This window comes from Numenius arquata, chromosome W, assembly GCF_964106895.1.
Source record: "Numenius arquata chromosome W, bNumArq3.hap1.1, whole genome shotgun sequence".
Taxonomy (NCBI): Eukaryota; Metazoa; Chordata; class Aves; order Charadriiformes; family Scolopacidae; genus Numenius; species Numenius arquata.
The window spans coordinates 19,538,935-19,559,935 of record NC_133615.1 but is presented as its reverse complement, the minus strand read 5'-3'; the positions used below and the strand labels follow the sequence as shown (position 1 = coordinate 19,559,935).

At 41.7% G+C, this 21,001-nt stretch overlaps 1 protein-coding gene across 1 annotated transcript in view; it reads left to right on the top strand.

The window, feature by feature from the left end:
* LOC141476796 (zinc finger protein 462-like) overlaps window positions 1–20,025 on the top strand; it is a 194,196-nt gene extending 174,171 nt beyond the window's left edge. Inside the window, exons 4-8 of the mRNA XM_074165598.1 lie at window positions 298–434; window positions 6,919–7,142; window positions 10,329–10,455; window positions 17,424–17,538; window positions 19,130–20,025. Of these exons, the coding sequence (XP_074021699.1) occupies window positions 298–434; window positions 6,919–7,142; window positions 10,329–10,455; window positions 17,424–17,538; window positions 19,130–19,334 (808 nt within the window). The 3' untranslated portion in view covers window positions 19,335–20,025. The remainder of the gene's footprint in view (window positions 1–297; window positions 435–6,918; window positions 7,143–10,328; window positions 10,456–17,423; window positions 17,539–19,129) is intronic.
* The last annotated feature ends 976 nt before the right edge of the window (window positions 20,026–21,001 follow it).

Below are 21,001 nucleotides of genomic sequence, written 5' to 3'. Positions count from 1 at the left end.
AAGTCGGAAATACTTTTGCCATCTTAACTACAGCAATGTGACTATAGAGCAATCACTGCAAAATGATATCTTGTGCAGAATGTGTGTTCATTTACTTAGGGATATGAGCCTGCAAATACCTATGCTCATGTGATAGCCATTTGAGTAGTCCTGCTGAAATGCCATGTGACTTTATGAAGAGAAGGCTGAGTGGTATCTGTACCATTGTATACAACACTTCTGTAATAGAGCTGTGACACTTCAGTGTTCCGTACACACCTCTTCTGACTGCTTCCATGTTTCCCTCCCATTTCACAGATCTGCTTTTACTATGCACGTGGAAGCTGGACATTCGGCAGTTCCTGAGGAAGGACCTAAAGACCTTCGTTGTCCTCTTTGCCTATATCACACCAAATACAAGCATAACATGATTGATCATATAGTTCTGCACAGAGGTAAAGATGTCCCTGTATATAGATATCTGATATCTGACAAAGAGAATGCTGAACAGAACACCACTCTTTCAGATTGATCCATTAAGTTTTTTCTCTGTATGTGAGCTCAGATATGTTGAATAGATCAGGACTAAGTACATCTTACTTCTTTTCTGCGAAATATAAAGTTTACCAATGTAGAAGTGGGACAGATTTAAAATTCTTTTTAAGCTTTTCTTCTAGAGAGGTCAACAGTCATCAAATACCTTTTTAGCAAGAGTTAGACTAATTTACAACTCGGACCTAGGACAAGGTTGTTTCCTATGTGTTTGTAAAGTGCTTGCTATCATAAACACTCTTTAAAGAGTTTTATAGGCCCCTGAGGGAAGGGCAAGGATTTTTCTCAGGCATGCAGCACCCAGACTAAAGGAATTAAGGTCCGTCCTTAATTTTTTTCTTTCTGGTGTATATATCCGGATTAAAACCTATTGTTGTGTCTAATTGTGGCAGGTAAAGCAGAGGATTTTGATGGGGTTTAATGTGCACAGAAAGAAGGTGCTGCTGCGCAGACAGGACTGAGGGATGTTGCACAGTCTCAGATAGCCTTCCTTACTTGTAGCCATTTGGATTGATAAAATAAGGACAGTATCAAGCTGTGGTCTAAGCACATTTGTTCTCCAGGTAGAGGAAGCAGTACATTGTTATAAAGTCAGAAGATTGAAGGTTTTCATCCATTTTCTGTATTAATTTCTCTCCTATGCAAAAAACCCTCCAGCAAAGGGAGAAAACAGTTATAGAGCTCTAACTTACATTATAGCTTTCAAAATGGTGGCATCTCAAGTCCCTGATTTGGCAGCATGCAGTTGAAATGAAGACTATTTGCCTCTTGGTGAATAGCTACAGAAGTTGATTCTTACCAAGCTACAACATTATTAAGCGTTATGGCCAGCAGGATGTTGCCAGTTTGCCACTGAGAGCCTTCTATCATGTGTCACCTGCTCTGCTCAATCAGTTCCCCAGAGCGATTTAACTTTGATTCATAGAATCATAGAAAAGTCTACATTGGAAAGGACTTCTGGAGATCATCTGGTCCAACCATCTGTTGGAAGCAGGACCTTAGATTAGGTTATCCAGGGCCCTGTCAAGCCGTCTTGAATATTTCCAGCAAGGGAGATTCCACCACTTCTCTGGATAACCTGTTCCAATGTTTAATTGTTTTCATGGTGAAGAATCTTCTTCTTATATCCAGATGGAATTGCCCCGAAGCAACTTGTGCCCATTGCCTCTTGTCCTGTCACCACACATCCTTATGTAGGGAGTACCTCCATCTTCTCTATAACTACCTTTTAGGGATTGGTTTGCCTTCGTTGTTACCACAGCACATTGCTGTCTTATATTCAGCTTGCTGCCCACCAGGATCCCCAAGTACTTTACAGCAGAGCTCCACCCCAGCCAGTTAGACCCCAGCCTGTACTGCTGCTTGGGATTATTCTGTTCCAGGTGCAGGACTAGACATTTATCTTTGTTTATCTCAATCCGTTCCTGTTGGCCCAGTCTTCCAGCCAGTCGAGGTCTCCGTAAGGTTGCTCTTCCTTCTGGTGTATCTACCTCTCCCCACCCGGTTTGGTGTCATCTGCAAGCTTGGTGAGGGTGTATTCAGTACTGTCATACAGATCATTTATAAAGATATTGAATAGTACCAGATCCAGAATCAACGTCTGAGGAAATCCACTTGTGACTAGCTGACAGGCTGACTTTTCTTACCTCAAAAGGGGGTAGTCAATGGCTCAGTTTAGCCAGTTTTCTACTCATCCTGTGGTCCATCTTTCCAGTCCAAATCTTGCCAGCTTGTCAACAAGGGTGTTGTTGGAGACTATGTCAAAGACCGTGCTAAAAATCAAGGTAGATGATGTCCACAGTTCTCCTCTCATCCACCGAGCAAGTTATTTCATCATAGAAGGCAGTCCAGTTGGTCAAGCACAATTCATCCTTTGTGGGCTGAAGCAGGGAGTGAGTATGGAAATTACAGACTCAGTAGCCACTTTACAGGCAAACAATGAGAAGAGATTTGGCTCTTGAATTCCTCTTGGCTTTCATAACAGGCAAATCTTGTGAGCTCTTGAAAGTTCCGTGATGGAGACTGAACTCCTGCTCCATGCCCAGCAGAGCTGTTGGCCTTTCATTTAGTCCAGGCAGTGCAATTAGCTTTTATTATCCTTTCCAGCAAATTTTCCCATCATGAAGTGCCTGTCGCGGATTAAAATATTTGACACGGTTATGATTTAGCAGCTATTCAAAATTTATTAATCATATAAGGTAGATCGAGAGGTTGAATTTTTAGCAGCACTTACTTAATCGTTAACCGGTTTAGGGGTTTACAAAGTGAGTAAACAATTGAACAGCGACTTAGTTACAGATTTGAAGATGGCAAGATTCACACTCACTCACTAGAAGGTATCCCAAATCAATACATATATGGATGACTAGAGGTATAAATCACGGGTTAATACATATACATGTATATACCTAAGCAAAACATATAAGCGTGCGCGCACACACACATACAGGTCTCCGATCGGGAATTTCTTAATAGCAGGCAATGCTAGCGAGCCAAAAGGTGCCGCTTTTAGGTCCTACACGTTAACGGATGGACAAAGAGCATCCACATCCATAAAGCTAATGTGTATCTCACAACATATAGGCGGAGAGATGGATGAGAGAGACTAGCCTATAGTTAAAATTGCCCTTTCTCAGACTTAGGGTAAATACTCACGATGCATTGGTGTTCCTCAATGGGTGATAGTTGAGGCTTGAGAAGGGTCTTCTCCTGCCCTGGCCTCAAGGTGTCAGCCTGAGAGGTATCTCAGCTCAGGGGAGTTACTGGCCACAGCCCACTGCGATCCAGAAGAGCTCAAAGGGTCTTTACTAGAATCGCTACTTATAGGATCCGAGACAATTGACTTTGGCTGGGTACTTTTCCACTCCGGCCCAACTCGGATGATAGTTATGCAACCCCAGAGCTTGCTAGATCTTGGGGTCCTGGTATCCCCCCCCTCTGTGGCCACGATCCATATGGTGTCAGGAGTGATCGATTATAGTTATTATCTCCAAGCAGTAGGCGCCATGGGGACCAGGCAGACGATTGTGTTCTTGGTCTGTTGCTCTCTACCTTTTCTTTCTTTCATGTTAGACCATTATGTTATGTTCTGGTCCATTGTGTTGTTCTGCGGCTCAGGCTGGGAGGGAGATCATGCCAAGTACCAAGTGGCCTGAAGGGGAGAGGGAGGTTACACCACCACAATGCCTTGATATCTTTCCAGCACTGAACGCAACCCACCAAGATCTATAGTAGGGCTCCTTGTTTATAATCCTCAAGGCATTTGGGTTTTAGTAATTATTTAACTTTTTTTTTCTTTGTATAAATAATTGTTTTGTCCTTCCATTTCATAGAATTGTCATCTGTTTCTCTGGAATAGTAAACTTTCATATACAAGGGCTTTGGAGTGTTAACCTTTTTTTTTCCCATGTTGTGAGCAAAACATATGCCTGCTTTGACTTTACATACTATAAATATTTAGCATATTAATTGCTTTTCTATTTAATCTCAGATCTGTATTACAAATAGCCCAAATGTTTCAGTCTAAAGCAGTGATTAAATTTATTCAGAGATGATGCTGGGGGGTGGGGGTGGGGCAGAGGTCCCCTTAGTCCTTTCGCTAAACTGTTCCACAGCATGTCATCATTTTACGGCGCATAGTAGCCTTTGTGGGCACTGCTGAACTTTAATGAACTTTGTGTACAGAAGCCAAAGCTAAGTTTCGCAATTTCTGGATAGGACTAACCATTTGTTGCAATTTTGCCAGTTGCTCAGATACAATAAGTGTATAAATGAATAGCCAAAATATAGAGGGGGGTGGGGGATGGGGGGTGGGGGTGATGAGAGCCAGCTATTAAAGTGGTCAGAGATTATTAGATCATCATCTTGCTAAATATGATGTTTTAAATTCAGATCACTTTGCAATTTTTAAGTTGTTTGGATAAAGCTCACTGACATGAATACATGCACATTTACGTTTTAAGTCATTAGTGTCACGGAGCAGCAAGGGCCAGCTGCTCCACAAGGTCCAGGGAGTAGAGGAGGATAACATGGACAGTAGGGGTGGAGCCTTGCTGGCCAGGGCCCAGCCCCACATTACCTGAGCAAGGCAAGCAGGGCAGACCCAGAGATGATGGCCAGGCTCTACCAAGAGTCCAGATCATCAGGCAAATTTGCAGCAATGATACAGATCCAAGATCAAGCCAGGAAGTTAAACCACAGGTCAGAACCATATCCAGTGATTGCCAAGGAGGTCCATGGTGATAAGGCAAGTCCAAAACCAGGCTGAGAAGTCGGTCTATGTTGTGTTGCCAGTGATTTGGCAAGTGTGTGTGTGTGGTGATTGTCAGTGAGATAATCATAGAATCATAGAATGGCTTAGGTTGGAAGGGACCTTAAAGATCATCTAGTTTCAACCCCCCCTGCCATGGGCAGGGACACCTCCCACTAGACCAGGTTGCTCAAAGCCCCATCCAGCCTGGCCTTGAACACCTCCAGGGATGGGGCATCCACAAGTTGTCCGGGCAACCTGTTCCAGTGCCTCACCACACTCACACTAAAGAATTTCTTCCTGATATCTAACATAAATCTCCCCTCTTTCAGTTTAAAACCATTACCCCTCGTCCTATCACTACACTCCCTGATAAAGAGTCCCTCCCCTATCAGTAAACTAATGGGTTTTTATCAGTAACCTAATGGGTTTTACTGATACGAATTAGGATGGTGCATTGCTCCAAAGTGGTGGATAAAACCTTTTATACCATCCCCTGCTTTAGTGTTTTTTAAAATGTGTCATGTGCTAGAGAAAAATCTAATTTTTCAAATGCTTTAAATAGTGTTTCTTTTTTAAAAACTTTTTGTTGGAACTTTTTTCACTTTTAAAAACAAGTTACTTATTTCAGTGAATTCAATTGCACAGAGCTGTAAATACCTTTTAAAATATTCTTGTTATGCATTCAAAAATCACAGCTTTAACTCCTGTTATCTCTTAGAGCATGTGCACCCCTGACCCTTTTCCCACTTGACCCTGAATGGACACAATTTAGCATTTTTTGCAACAACTTCTTTTGCAACAAGTTTTCAGGGTCTCACTCAGATATAGCTTTGGGGGAAACTTCCACTTTTTAAAGCGCACAAAGAGAAAGTTCTGAGGAACTTCCATGTTCAAAAAAAGGGGAGGACGGGGAGGAGAACAAACTGAGGAGGGTGGAATATTTAGGTGGGCTGTGAAAAATTAGGCTCATGAGCAGTGAGGGTTATGCATTGGCCAAAGACAAATGGATAAATTCTGTAGTTCTTGCCTCCCTATAGAAATTATAAGAGATGTGTCAATGCACACAAGTCCCCTACCCTTCATGTTTACCCTCTAAGAATCAGGCCTGGGATTAATTTTGTTTATTTTAAGATATCATTAATGATGATCTTCACGAGGAAGATAAAACTCTTCCTTTAATCTGCAGTCCACAAGGAATAATAGTACTACATTTCAGTGTTCTACTTCAAAAGGACAGTTGAGTAACAAAAGCTGTAGTGAAGATCTGGTGATCCTCTGCTGAAAGGTCAAGTTTGGGATTTCCCCTGCATGCACAGGTCAGAGAACCACAGTGGATGAATGTTGCACACATCGGGATTCTGGCTCTATAAGAAAGACTGAAATTAATTGTGCTGCCCTATTAAAAGTGTGTGTTTTGCATGAGAGGAAGGAAATAGAGAGTTTAATAATTCAGTGAGAGCATTTTCAATACATGCATAATCAGAATTGTGGGAAGCATGAAATTAAGTATGTGTGGATTTTGAATCTTAACTATTAAAAAGCTGAGGGCGTATTGAAAGTTTCTGCCCTTGGCTGATCTCTGCACAACCACCTTCAGGAGAAGATAGTGCTGCACACACCCTCTCACTCCCACAGTGAGTAGCATTAAATGTGGTGGTGAGAATACCAGCTCTGATCATCAGAAGCTGGGAGGGTGATGTATTGGGAATCACCCTGCATGCTCCCTGTTTAGTACAGTTCTAGCACCTTTTACTGGCTTCTGTCATGTATTAAACCAGAATGGAGCTTGGTCTGATTGATTTATGTCTGCTTTTATATTCCTAGGTTCTGCTACTCTGTCTCACAAATCTGCCCCAACACTCTGCCCCAAATTTCTTCTTCCCATCCTGTTCACCTAATGAGTGGTTACATTTGCAAGGACACCTGCATTTGTAGTCATGTAGGATTAACTCTGTCTGTATAGAAAGGGAATTTTCTTGTATTTCTTTATTGGTCCAGTTTTAACTTGGTAGATGGATTGCATACACAAATAGCAGATACTGCTTCTTGCGTGGGTGGTACGTTACAAGCTGTTGGCACATTGCCTGATGTTTTTTATTTCTTAAAACTTAATAAACGTTCCCCTTTCCCCACAGAAGAGCGGGTTGTTCCCATTGAAGTTTGCCGTTCCAAACTGTCAAAATACTTGCAGGGAGTTGTTTTCCGCTGTGATAAGTGTACTTTTACCTGCTCCAGTGATGAGAGCTTGCAGCAACACATAGAGAAGCACAATGAACTTAAACCTTACAAATGTCAACTCTGCTACTATGAGACCAAACACACAGAAGAGCTGGACACGCATCTTCGAGATGAGCACAAGGTAACATCCAAAAGGATTTAATTTGTAACAATCTACTTCTTGCAAATGCTATATCTAGTTTATTTGCATGTCCACTCTAAATAGCCAACCCGCAGGTTTTTTTCCAAAATTTGGAGAAGGCTCCTGTGCTGGACTTCAATTTCTCTCAAGTTCTATATTTTTTCAGAAATTCAAGATTGTGGTTTTCTAAAGCTGTTGAGATTGACCGGAATTCAGTGACTATTGAATGTAGACTATGATTATCTGAAAAAAGCATTTGTGTATATTGTGAGGTATTTTTTTTTTTAAGTTATGAAACAACATTAAGGCTGTGTGATTCAGACACTCTAAGACACAGGAGCTTCCAAAGTGTAAGATTGCTCTGGCAACTTGGGCAAAGTGACATGCCATGCATATTTTAATAACACAAGTCAGTACATTCCAGTTTACATTTAACAGGGGAAAGACAGAAGTTTGTTATATTTACTGCTTAAGTTAAGGCTGCTTTGGTCTTTGTGTGGAACCTTCTGAGTGCAGACCTGATCCATGCTTGGAGAAGTCACTAGAAAGCTTTCCACGGACTTCTGTCTGCTTTGGATTTCTGTAGTTTTCAACTGTGTTGCTGTGAGAGTAGCAAAATTCTAGAACTGAGGCATGTTTACAGAGTATTTTTTTTGTGAGTTGGTCAGGAGGGAGCTCATTGAATCCAACTATCAGGAGCTGAGCTGCCTGATTCTCACTAAAAACTTGTTCACGCTTTGTTGACTGAACAACGGTCCCGTCCCGTCCCGTTCCCCCCCCCCCCCCAATTGACAAAATAAGTGTCAAAACTACTAGCAAAACTGACTGCATTTTAAAAATTAACACTGTGAACTTATATTGGCTTGGTATGCTTGTCTCCCTTTATTGCTCCTTATTGCTACTTGAGAATCTTTCTACGGTTTAACTGGTATCTGAGATGTTGCACATCTCCCAGGGACCACAGCAAAGGGCCTAGGAGATCCAAGAAGCACTATTCCCCACCCTTCTGACTGAGTGCATCAGGCCACCCCGAGTGGCGCAGGGGATATGGGGAATAGGGCTTGCAGTCATTTCATAACAGTTCCTCTCTGCCGCTCCTTCCTCCTCACACTTTTCCTCAGCTCCAGCGTAGGGTCCCTGCCACAGGGCACACAGTCCTTCACGAACTGCTCCAGCATGGATCCTCTCCACGGGTTGCAGTTCCTGTCTGGAGAACCTGCTTCTGCGTGGGGTCTCCATGGGCCGCAGGGGAATCTCTGCTCAGGTGCCTGGAGCACCTCCTACCCCTCCTTCTTCTCTGGCCTTGGTGTCTGCAGGGCTGTTTCTCACACTTTTTTTTTTTTTTCCTCACTCCTGACACTGCCATGCAGTGCTTTACCCTTTCTTAAATATGTTATCATAGAGGCACTACTGGCTTCGCTGACTGGCTCAGCTTTAGCCAGCTGTGTATCTGTTTTGGAGCTTTCTAGAATTGGCTCTGTCTGGCACAGGGCAGCTCCTGATCTCTTCTTACAATATGTACTGTCTTAAGTTATATGCGTGTATTGGGCGGATGTGGCAAGGTTTTTGTAGCGGGAGTGGGGGAGGAGGCTTCGGGGTGGCCTCTGTGGAGAGAGTTCAGGGGCTGCCCTGTGCCGGACAGAGATGGTTCCAGCCAGCTCAGTAATGGACCCACCGCTGGCCAAAGCTGAGCCCGTGAGTGAAGCTGGTGGTGCCTCTGTGAAAACGTATTTTAAAAAGGGCAGAAAATGACGAAGAGAGTAGGTGGGAACGCAGAGAGAACGAGGAAACTGAGAGGAGGAGGGTATTGGGGGAAACAACAGAGGAGTAGGAGGTGCTCCATGGCGGAGCAGATACCCTCAAAGGGATTCCAGTCCGTGGAGAACCCACACCAGGGCAGCTATTCCCCCATTCCATGTCCCCCCACCCCTAAATCTCCATAAGAACAGTCAATGACTTGGGCTCTGTGTGTCAAAGTGGTCACTCAGGTCCCATCTTTTCACACATGAAGCTGAATAAAGCAGTCACAAAGGATTTTTCTGCAGTGATGGTGTGCAATAGTGATGCTTGATCCTATCAGTTTTACACTCCCATGAAAGGGGAGATACAACAGAGTGACGAAACGGGAAAAAGGACTTCACTGAGAGGTTCAAATTAACAATTTATTTGGACTTCACTCACAGGTCCAATACGTCACTATTGCGAGTTCTATGTGTACAATGGCGATTACACTATTGCAATTTAAAAGCAATTCGCGGCATACACTATTGCAACCTACAAGTGATCCCGAAAAGTAACAACACAAACCACAAGCGCGCTAGATATTAATACCTTAAAAGAGTGCACAAATCACGATCTTAATAGCATGGCATATACCATACGTATGTTTCTTTATCACTTACCCTTTCTCTCAGGTAAGGTCGCTCAATCCCTGGGAAGTTACCCTGTACAGCGTCCTGGACAAGGGGGGGACGAATCTCCTACAGGCCAGCTGTATCGTTGGAAGATTACCCCCCATTTTCCTCCTCAAACCTTGCGGTTTATATTTCCTGATTCTGTGGGGGTGCAGGATTATGCCTGAGTGGATTACACTATCTGGGATGTTTACCTCTGGTGGTGTGATGGCTAAGTCTCTGTTGCCAATTTTGTGATGTCTAGCACTCAAAGTGGGATGGGACTCAGGGCATTTTATTTGTTAAGGGAGTTAAGGCTCCATTCGGTTTTGGTTCTTATTGTGATGCAATCTTGAGACAATCCCAGGCTGAGCCGTTTTTGCAGCTCCCCCCAAGTTATCTCTGCATAGACAAGGCAAGGCAAGGCAGAGATGAAGCTGAGTCGGATGACAACTCCCTGCATCTCACCTATTGTGCTCTGAAACCGGTTTGGCTGGGTGCTCCCATACACAGAGTGCTTAGCAGTGCTTGGATTTTTTTACTTTCAATACCTCAAAATGAGGGAAGCTTCTCAAATAATAGGATCATTATGAGAAGCAAAATGGAGAAATTTAGTATAAAAAAGGAAAGAAGAATCATTAACAGTGAATGTAATTGTGTTTGAAGGGAAACGAGTATTAATTTGACTAGGTGCTTGATAAATTTCCCATTTCAGCCTATAGCTTTGTTGGTGGGCTGCTTTTTTCAATAGTTGATGATGGTGGTTATTGTTGACAAAACCATTTCTTTTAAGGTGAGTCGTAATTTTGAGCTGGTTGGACGGGTTAACTTGGATCAGCTGGAACAAATGAAAGGAAAAACAGAGAGCTCCAGCAGCGATGAGGAAGAAAAAGAGTTAAGCCACAAGACTGAAGAGAGAGGTCAGTATAGTTGCTTTTTCCTTTATGCTGGATACTGTAATGGACCCTGCCAGTTCCATCAAGCAAGATCAACTGTTGACTCAACAACAGATTCCTTAAGTCGTGGAAGCTTGTCAGTACAGGCAAAATGGAGCTTTTGTCAAGACACTTCCTGGAGGAATTTTGTGTTTCTATTGTCTGCCCACTGTCTGCCCAGTGCTTACAAAGCATTCCTCCCCTCTTCTTTGTGAGAGTTGACCCTTTTGCCATCACTTTGGTCGGCAACTCTGAAGCCAGGGGAGTTTCCATTTTAGCTCCAAATCACCATTCCAACTGTGTACTTTATATTTGTGCCTAAATTAACATCTATGAATAATCCCACTGAGTTCAGTAAGTCTTATTCATGTGTTTATTGTTCAGATGGTTAGCTGAGTAGGGATAAAGAAAGGTAGTTCTTGGTGAATTGCACTGTGAGAGGGGTTTGTGTGCTTTTGTGTTTGTTTGGGTTTTTTTGCCTTTAATATTAACATCATTTTAGTGCAAATATCTGGTCCTGACTGGAATACTCCATGTATTCTCACAACATGCTCTATAGTGCATGACTTCATCAATCAAATGTAATATGTTTGCAATTCTTGTTCAACAGTAAAAGGAGCTTGATTTGAACTAATAACTGCAGTGAGCCTTGTCATGCCTAATCATCAGGTTCCATGGGTCATCCAACCTCCTGATGCTGACTGCAGGCTGCCAAGTTTCTATGTTTACCTTTTTCCTTCTGAAATTTCAGTTTTCAATTGAAAACTCATTTCAAGTTCATTCAAGAATTGTTCACAAAAGAAAACGTCTCCCTGGGTATTTTCAAACCCGTAAAAGTTAAGATTGCTAGAGTCGCAAGCAGTTTACAGAACATGAAGGGGCCATTAACACGTCACTTTGAGTGTAACTGGTAATATCTTTATTTAATGAGGAAGAGAGTGGGTTAGATAGGAAACAACTTTTATTGAAAAACGTCCTTTAGCAGCCCTAAAAGAAATCAGGAGAGAAGCAGGAGTGTCGTGGTTTAGGCCGATTAGACTAGTTAATGACGGATGACAGATGCTCTCCCCCCCACCTCTCGCTCCGAGGAGAGGAAGGAGAGAGACAAAGAGATTTACGAGTTTAGAAGGAACTAAACTACTTTAATGAAATATTAATAATAGAATAAAAATAAAACAATGAAATAGATACAATATATAAAAAACCAGTATGAAGCTCCCAGGATGACATCACCAGCAGGCACTGGGGAAGTCTCAGACTGGACTCAGCAATGGATGGGAACTGGATTCCAATTCTGGAGTCAGGAACGCACAGATTGGGATCAAAGGCAGACAAACAGACAGGGTCCTCCTCGGACGCTGGCCATTGAAGAAAGAGGGCTGACCCTTTGATCCCTCAGCTTTTATACTGAGCATGGGGCAGATGGGATGGAAATGTCCTGTTGGTCAGTTTTGGGTCTCCTGTCTGCTCCTCCCTGCAGGTGTGACCCCTCTATGCTTTTCTGTTTCCGACCCTCTAACGGGGCAAATAACGAAGTTAGCTGACCTTGGTTGTTATGGCAATAAGTATAAGCAAGAGCCTCTCTGCATACTGTTCCTTGGTATGATCTATAAACATAGGTCTTATCACTCTGAGAATGAACAGCTTTCTGCACAATATGCTGTTAATTTCAGAGAGTTAGGAGAGGCTTAGCTAAGAAGTAAAATTACTGAACCGAAAGTTGGTTCTGTTTTACCTCAAATCAGGACAGGGAGGGATGTTGGTTTCACACATGTTCCAAAGTTTGACATTATTAACTCTGCACCCTCATGTGGAAGTTTGTTCAAGTGTCTGTTCAGTGGGGGGTGTGACCCTAAGAGCTTCAGAGCTGAAAGAATGAGTCTAATGCTTTGACTAAAGGACCAACTTCCCCTAACTTGCAACTGTAGCAGACATTAATGTTTTGTGTAGACCAGCAGCTAGAAAGGGATGAAGAGTCATGCTGTCTTTGTGAGGATTACATCAGCACTACACACAAGCACAGGTGTTGAAATGACCCTGGAAACCATGGTATCCAGAGAGAGAAAAAGAAGGTACTATCAGCTGAACCTCATAAATCCCTATAAACTCTACCATGGGAGAAAAATAATAAAATTAAGATCATAATTTAAATTGGCCTCAGGATACTTGAGATTCTTAACACTTATTATGAAAACGTAATAATACCACCTTCTAGGCTGGAGATTTAAATTTGCAGGGAGAAACAGACATAACTGTGCTTTGTGTGATCAGTAATTAAGCTAGGTATAATGTTTTAGCAATTTTGTTTATATTTTATTTTTTCACCTGCAGTCTTCTTTAATATATGTGATTGGCTGAAAAAAATCTGTATTTGACTGTTCAAATGACTGATCTAAAAATCATGCTTATTTCCCAAATTGTATTTCACTGCTGTTCTTTCCCAGCTTCCCTTTAGAAGTGACAGTTGTTAATTTTTCTCCTTTTCAGGTAATATCAGTTCTAATTTTAATTTTTCTTTACTAGAGTGGATAAAAATATGGAAACTCCTTATGCCATCTACCTTTATAAAAGTCCAAGTTCTATGGACTTTATCTTTTGTGAGGTGGTATCTTGCACCTTATAGGGGTGGTCTTCAAGTGTCCAACTGACACAGGTGCTTGAAGACATGGCTAGGTGGCTTGGGTGCAGTGTCGCATGTTAACATCATCTTCTATTTGATATTCAGAAGCTGCTTCCAATTAAAAAAAAATAATTCACCCTATTAGGATAGGACTATAGCCATGCTCGTAAATATTGCCTGTAACAGCAGGTAGCTAATGTTGTCACAGCTTTCAAACTGCACCAAACTGTAATGACTTATACCACTTGGATGCTTTTGCTGATTTTAGCCTTCATGGTGTTACCAGGAGGTGGGATTTGCCTAGAGTGTATCTTCAGTCTCTGAGTATCTAGGAGGAAATGCTAGCTCAACTCTCTGAAGTCCATGACTTCAGCAGAGACAGGATTTCTTCCTGTGAGTCAAGCTGTGGGCTAGATTGATAGCTTAAGACTGATGTCTGCTATACTTAGCTACATTGTTGCAAAGAATGGGCTGTTGGGATGCTGGACCAAAGAATCATTGCTCTTCCTTGGAGAAGGAGGAGTTGGGCATGCCATCTTAGCAGAGCTGAACTGCTGTGTCAGTTGGGAAGGTGTTGTGGGTTAACTCCAGTGGGCAGCTAAACCCCACACAGCTGCTCACTTGCTCCCTCTGCAGCGGGATGGGGGAAGAGAATCGGGAGGGTAAAAGCGAGAAATATTGTGAGTTGAGATGAAGACAGTTTAATAGGGAAAGCAAAAGCCGCACACACAAGCAAAGCAAAATAAGGAATTAATTCACTACTTCCCATCAGCAGACAGATGTTTAGCCATCTCCTAAAAAGCAGGGCTCCATCACGCATAACGGTAACTTGGGAAGACAAAATGCCATAACTCTGAACGTTGTTCCCCCCCTTCCTTCTTCTTCCCAAACCTTTTATTGCTGAGCATGACATCATATGGTGTGGGATATCCCTTTCGTTAGCTGGGGTCAGCTGTCCCAGCTGTGTCCCCTCCCAACTTCTTGTGCATCCCCCAGCCTGCTCACTGGCAGGGCAGCGTGAGAAGCAGAGAAGGCCTTGACGCTGTGTAAGCGCTGCTTAGCAATAACTAAAAAAATCCCTGTAGCACAAATCCAAAACACAGCACCATATGGGCTACTATGAAGAAAACTTTATTCCAGCCAAACCCAGTACAGAAAGGAAAGGAAGGGTTGGTTGCCGGTAAAGGACAAAAGAAAATATTTGGACCTAGAAAGAAGAAGATGCACGTGGAAAAGGATTAAGTTATTCATCTGAGATACTCTAGGAAAAGAGTAGCTGTTCTTGCTAGAAGTTGCATCCAAGAGGGACTGTCTATCTCTACTGACCTTTATATCTTACTTTTAAAGGAAACCCGAATCTTTTTCTCGGCTTTTCTTTTCTGCAGTAGATAAAAATAAGTGTGCATGTGTGTTTGTGTGTGTAATGCAGGAAAATCAAATGCAAGTCAGGTGTCTAGGCAATATGTTGCCCCTCTTTTGTAGACTCCAGGTAAGTGCATGGCCTGATTACTCTTTCTGGGAGGCAGTCTGAATTCACAGTCCAAGAAACCAAACTAATCAGGGACTCATGGGGAAGTAGGTGGGAACATATAATGCATTCAGAAGGGACAGCAGAATTATTAGGGTAGTGCTTGTTAATGGGAATTATAAAATCTCCCTATTCATTTGAGCAAAATAGGCTCTATCATGTTTGCACAGTCCTAGAATAAATTTCCTATTGTATACTGTACTCTGAATTTGTTCTTGTAGAGAAGAGCAGCTGTCACCTCCAAAACTTCTACCCTCCGCAGGTGTTGGATTAGTCATGGTACAAGGGCAATGTGTTTCAGTGGTATTTATAAATTTGGACCATGTATATGGTATTAACTGTAGGAGTCGGATCCAGATGTAAATGGAGCCCATGGCATTGACTTTCTTTCTGTTGCTCATATCAGGAGGGGACCTTGCTTTGTTGGTGTTTGACCACATAGTAAATCACTGATACTAAGAAATATGAAATAAGTTTTTTTCTTCTAGATGGAAGGGATCTAGAACTTTAATAAAGGGCAACCAGTGGGAAACATGTAGCAAAAATACTTTTTCAAAATTTAACATATGGAGAAGAAAAGTGAGCACGGGCAGTTCTGAGTTTATAGGTTGATCTCTAATGGAGTAAATTTGAGAGTGAAGAAACCAAGTGAGTAGATATAAGAACTAAAATGAACCAAAATCCCTTTTCTTTCATTATGTAATTCGGGAGGAGTCAGAAAGACATACTGTTGATTTCTTACTTAAGATAATTCCTGCTAAGAAATTAATGCTCTTGTTGTCCCAAAAGTGGGGTCGTTTACCCGGTGTGCAAGATGCCAATGTGCACACAGAGCAGAGGTATTTTATTATTGCATATTTGCGCAGATGTAGGTGCTAGGTGGTATTCCACAAAGCTAGCACACCGGTTCACAAAATCTTCGGTACATTTATACAATTCAAAACACAGAAGTACATGCCTTTAGTTATGATTATTGGTTAGTACCTTATCTTAGCAATTTATATTGGTTGGTATTGTTCCTCGCTTTCGTTTAAAGTTGCAGTGGCCTTTAATTGATGTGCGCGTGCTCCAATACACTGGGGGGAGTAAGTCTACTGGGTCTCTAATTGAGTCGGCGGTCGAGATCTCCCGCTGCCACCTTTACCTTTCCCTTAGTTACAACTGACTTTTGCTGACTTCATGCTTTTTTGCATCCAGCTTTGGCGCCTCCTCTTCAAGGGTATATTCATTAGCAAGGCATGCATTGTTTATACAAAGTATCCTGTTTTGCAAGGCCTTGTAACCTTTTTACAGCACTTCGCTCTTGCTCAATGAAAGGTTCCATTTTCTAAGTACATCACTCTGAGTATATGCTGTCTCATTTCCATTGAAAAGAATGAAGCGAGATGGTCCATGCAATTATTTTTAAAGGCTTATGTGGTGATCTTAATTTATTAGACAATGTTTAATCTTTTGTTAAAGCTGGCTCTTTTCACATGGAGATTGGCTTTCAGAAATGCTGTCCCCTCAGCTGCCAGTGACTTTGGATGTAAAGCTAGGTACTTGACACTTCTGCAAATGAGGCCCTAAATGTTTTGTATACATTATTAGGATCAGATGAAACACCTGTGCAGTTAAGATACCATCCTTTCAGTGATATTCTCTTATTCATGAGACTTTATGTTGAGGGGATGACAATTTCTTATGAGTATCAGATGCCAAGTATACCAAGTCTCCGTTGCCTAAGATTTGCACCGCTGATTTGAAAATTACATATTGACTCAAGTGTTCTCTTTTGGTTTTGCTTTCAAGCTATTTCCACACTAAACTCTCAGTGCTGGTTTTGATGTAAAATCCCACAATCTCTTCACTTGTTCAAATACAGGGAGCAATAAAACATCTCTGCAAATAGATATAGCAGACAAGATGGAGGATGGGATTTTTCAGCTGCAACGTGTGTTGTGACTTTTCAGGATGGCTCTGTAGCTTCTTGAAATCCTGGACACTTCAGGGAACCTCAGTTCACTTTTAGGTATTAATACAAAATGTTGGCTGTTCATGTAGGTGTCTAAGTGGGAAGCACTCCATTATTTTGAAAGTCCCTTCCCCCCCCTCCCCCCGCCTCCATTTCCATATTGTAGCTAATTGACCTTTTCTCATAGTGGTGGTTATAGAATTTTCACACCTTGCATTTCTAGGATAGGGAGGTGTGTGGGCCGACACAGGCAGGACGCAGGAACAACCACAAAACCATGGATGAAACGCAAAGAGTAAATTTAATCTCGATACCTCGCGAACCGGGGGATCTCCAAAGCAGCACCTGGGCAGAGGCACGCAAGTGGGAACGCAGGCACCGCGGAGCTCGGTCCTTGCTAGAGAGTGTTTTCGAACCTGCTGTTCTCGCCTGTATATCAGTGATTCAAGCAGGAGTAGTTTTCCACTGTGCTTTGATCTTTCCGACAGCAGGGCAGGAATCTCAAGCACGTTCGATAAGGTGCCTCTGAGTCTATCACAGGCCTATGTTATCTAAGTGCAGATGTTCTACTAGTCAAGCACACAAGACTAAACAACGATTAGTGTCATATATGTGTTTTTCTACACCTCAGCTGCAAGTCACTTGTGTTTACAGTCCTCCTTGCCAATCTTCCGTTATTTTCCCACAGGAGGACAATTTCAGAAATATCTACTTTTTTAAAGGAAAATCTTTTGCTGCTTTGGGATATTTTTTCCTCCCTGAAGGGCAGCAGGGAAGATCAGCATATAATCATAAAGGTCCCTTCTTGCCCCAATGCTCATGAATCTGCAGATAATTTTGTTCTTTCCCAGAGTCCATGATGTATCCTGACAGTGGAGCTCCAGAGAAGCGCTTTCCATGTGAGTTCTGTGGCCGATCATTTACAGAGGGCTCTGAGTGGGAACGACATGTGCTGAGGCATGGCATGTAAGTTGGTTTGCAGACTCCTTTGCATAAAAGCCAAATGTAACAGTTGATCTTTGTGCATCTCCCCATCCATTCCTCCCCCAAAAAACCTGTAATGAAAGCAAACATGGGGATACGACAGATTATTCTAACAAGGGAAGAATTCTGTCTAACACAAACATTGTTGGATGCAATTATCAGATATATTTACTCAACTAGATGCTTCTGTCCATCCTGTTTGACCCAGGAACCCAGAAATCTAAGGTAACTGTTGTTTCTAAACATGTTCCTGAGTATCTCCATATGTCCAAACACCCTTCCAGTTTCAGGTCTAGATCAGACCTCAAACTGAAAAAAACTTTTATCTACAGATGGACAAGGGTTTCCGGAATACAGATCATTCCAGAAATTCCCTCTGTTTGGGAGTTAAAAATCTAGTGTTATCAAATCCAAATGTGGCCCATAAATGTTCTTTACTATGATCCTAAAGCTTAAACATCATTTCAAGGTGAATACCAGTTCGTTGGTCCAAAATTAACATTACTTGAGTCTATTGTTGATGTTTGCTTGCCACTACAAGAAAGACATTGAGCATGTCCAGAGAAGGGCAACAAAGCTGGTGAGGGGTCTAGAGCACAAGTCTTATGATGAGCGGCTGAGGGAACTGGGGTTGTTCAGCCTGGAGAAAAAGAGGCTGAGGGGAGACCTTATTGTTCTCTACAACTACCTGAAAGGAGGTTGTAACGAGGTGGGGGTCGGCCTCTTCTCCCAAGTAACAAGCGATAGGACAGGGGGAAACGGCCTCAAGTTGCGCCAGGGGAGGTTTAGATTGGATATCAGGAAAAATTTCTCCACAGAGAGGGTTATCAAACATTGGAACAGGCTGCCCAGGGAAGTGGTTGAATTGCCATCCCTGGAGGTATTTAAAAGACGGGTAGACGTGGTGCTGAGGGACATGGTTTAGTGGTGGACTTGACAGTGTTAGGTTAATAGTTGGACTCGATGATCTGAAAGGTCCCTTCCAACCTAGAAGATTCTATGATTCTATGGAAAAGGCAGCAAATTATATCAAATCTGTGTTTCTTTTGGCTTTTTCTCTTCCTTATTATTTCTCTTTAGCGTGCTTGCAACTAGGAGTTCCAGTGCAAAGAATTATGTACAGAGAAGTGTTAAGGGCTTCAAGTGAAGAAAAATATCAATAAGCGTGCTCTCTCCAAAAAGTACACAGTGAAGTTAATAGCAAAGATCTTTTCCTTTCATGCTCATAAATGTTAGTCCATGCTGTGAAATAATAGGCATCTCTGGAACATTAATTTTCCTTCAATAGAACAGATGTCTTTGCTGACTACTTCTTCAAAGAGGAGATATCAGCCAGGATTACTGGCATGTGGAAGACATTTGAATGTAATTTTGTAGCTAGGCTGCGGAGGGATAAAGGGTAAGAGAAAGTATTATTTCTTGTCTGTTTAAATAAAGTTACTTGAAATGTTGCAAGCTTTAATAAGATTTATTGATTTGTTAATTGTTTGGGAGAATTGCTCTCCCTATTTCCTTGTATCCAAAGCATGTTTGGATTGTAAAGATTTCCATTTTCTGCTGCTTGGATTTTCAGGGCTCTGAATGAAAGTAAGCAAGGGACCAGAGAGGACAGCAAACTGAAGGAGAACACAGAAAAGACTGTTAATACACTGACAGTAGAAGAAAAAGAAAGCACTGAGAAAATGGTGGTGGACTTGTCCCACAACAGTGAAACTACAGTCAGTGTTGTAGCTGCTGACAAACCTCTCCAAGAGACCTCAGAGGCCAAAAATGAATAAAAATTTGATGTGATTTTAATCAACTTACTTGAACAGTGGTGAATGGGAAGGGATGGGCAGGTGGGGTGGGCAGAAGGAAGAAACAAAGCTGCTTTTAGGAATGAATGATCTATTTTCAAAGCACTGGTACCTATGTGAGTGTGTGTATATTAAAGTTATTTAAATGATGGAATAAGTGGTTCCATTATATCACTGCATCTTTTCTTCTGGATCTTGACAATGGGAAGTTGCATTCATATTGGACTAATGAAACAACTCCCTGTGTCTCTACATTACACAATGTGCTTTGCAGTGGAGACTTGTATTGTTTGCAAACAGAAGCATAACAAGCATGGTTGGGGGGTGATGTAACTTTTCAACACACAAATTTTGGTGCGTTTTTTCTAATTTCAATACATTATGATTTTCCAGACTGAATGCAACTGCTTTAGAAATGAAAACAAAAACAAGACAGAAACTGCTTTGCTTAAAACAGCCACCTGTTTCCTAATACCTCAAAATTAACAAAGGGACATCTCTGCATTTGTTAGTACTGCCTGTTGTCATTATGATTTAAGTAGAGACACTGCTGGGCAAGGTGGTGAAAGGAGGAAGAAACAAAGTTTTAAAGAGAGGAAAACAAGTTGTGCTTAAAATCCCACTGTGGATTTTATTTCTTAAAATACTGTGATTTTTTTTTAATTATTTTAGTAAATAAAAAAAAAAAATTTAAAAAAAGAGAGAGAGTGTCTTTAATTTCTAGATAATGGTTTGTGAATTGCCATCCTTTATTCCAGGTAAGCTGTTTGTTAGTATTCAACTATAATTTTAGTATTTGATAGATTTCATGTGACTGACTGTTTATTTCCTATCAGCTTGAACTGTTGCAAAAATGACACAATTGACTTTCTCGTGCAAAATGAGTGGTGGTGTTATTTTTTTTTCCAAAGGGGGAAGGGGACAGGGAAAAGAATTCCCATGAATATAAAACTTATTATTTCTGTGTTTAACATTTTTTAAAAATTAAGTTGTTTGTTTTTAACTAAAGAACCAACCAAACAGCACAGCTATGCAGCTTATGGGCCAAACACATAGGTCCTCATAATTATTCTGTCAATTTTCAAATGAGCATCTATTCATCTTGCACCAGTACTTTCTGCCAAGATTGATGTCATCATCTCTTCCCCCACCCCACCCCGCTCAGTCTGTGGGGTGGGGTGGGTTGGTGGGCTTTTTTTGTGTTGCTGTATTGTGAGAGAGAATGATGTTGGTTCTTGCATCTTTTTGCAAGCAGAAGTGAAATAGTTACCTACTACATTGAGTCTGGAGAGCTGATGGGAGTTGCTAATTTTTCCCCCTACTCCTTAGCTTTTAGCATGAGGGAAGCAGTATAGAATGAATGGGAATCTACATACCTTGTGGCTGATCCTGCACTTTTTCTTTGGTGGAAATCCTACTCAACTCAACAGCAATTTTGCCTGAATAAGGAATACAGGATCTGGTACCCATGGTATGTTCAGATTTTGAACAAAGAATTTATTTCCAAAAAGTAGGAAATACTTGACTAAAACCTAGTTTTAGAAATGCATGTGTCTTTGTCTTGGGTTTTTGTGGTTGTTTTTTTTTTTTGTTGGGGGTGGGGGTGGGGGGGATATAAAGAAGCTGCTGAGGAAACGTTGCCCTAAATA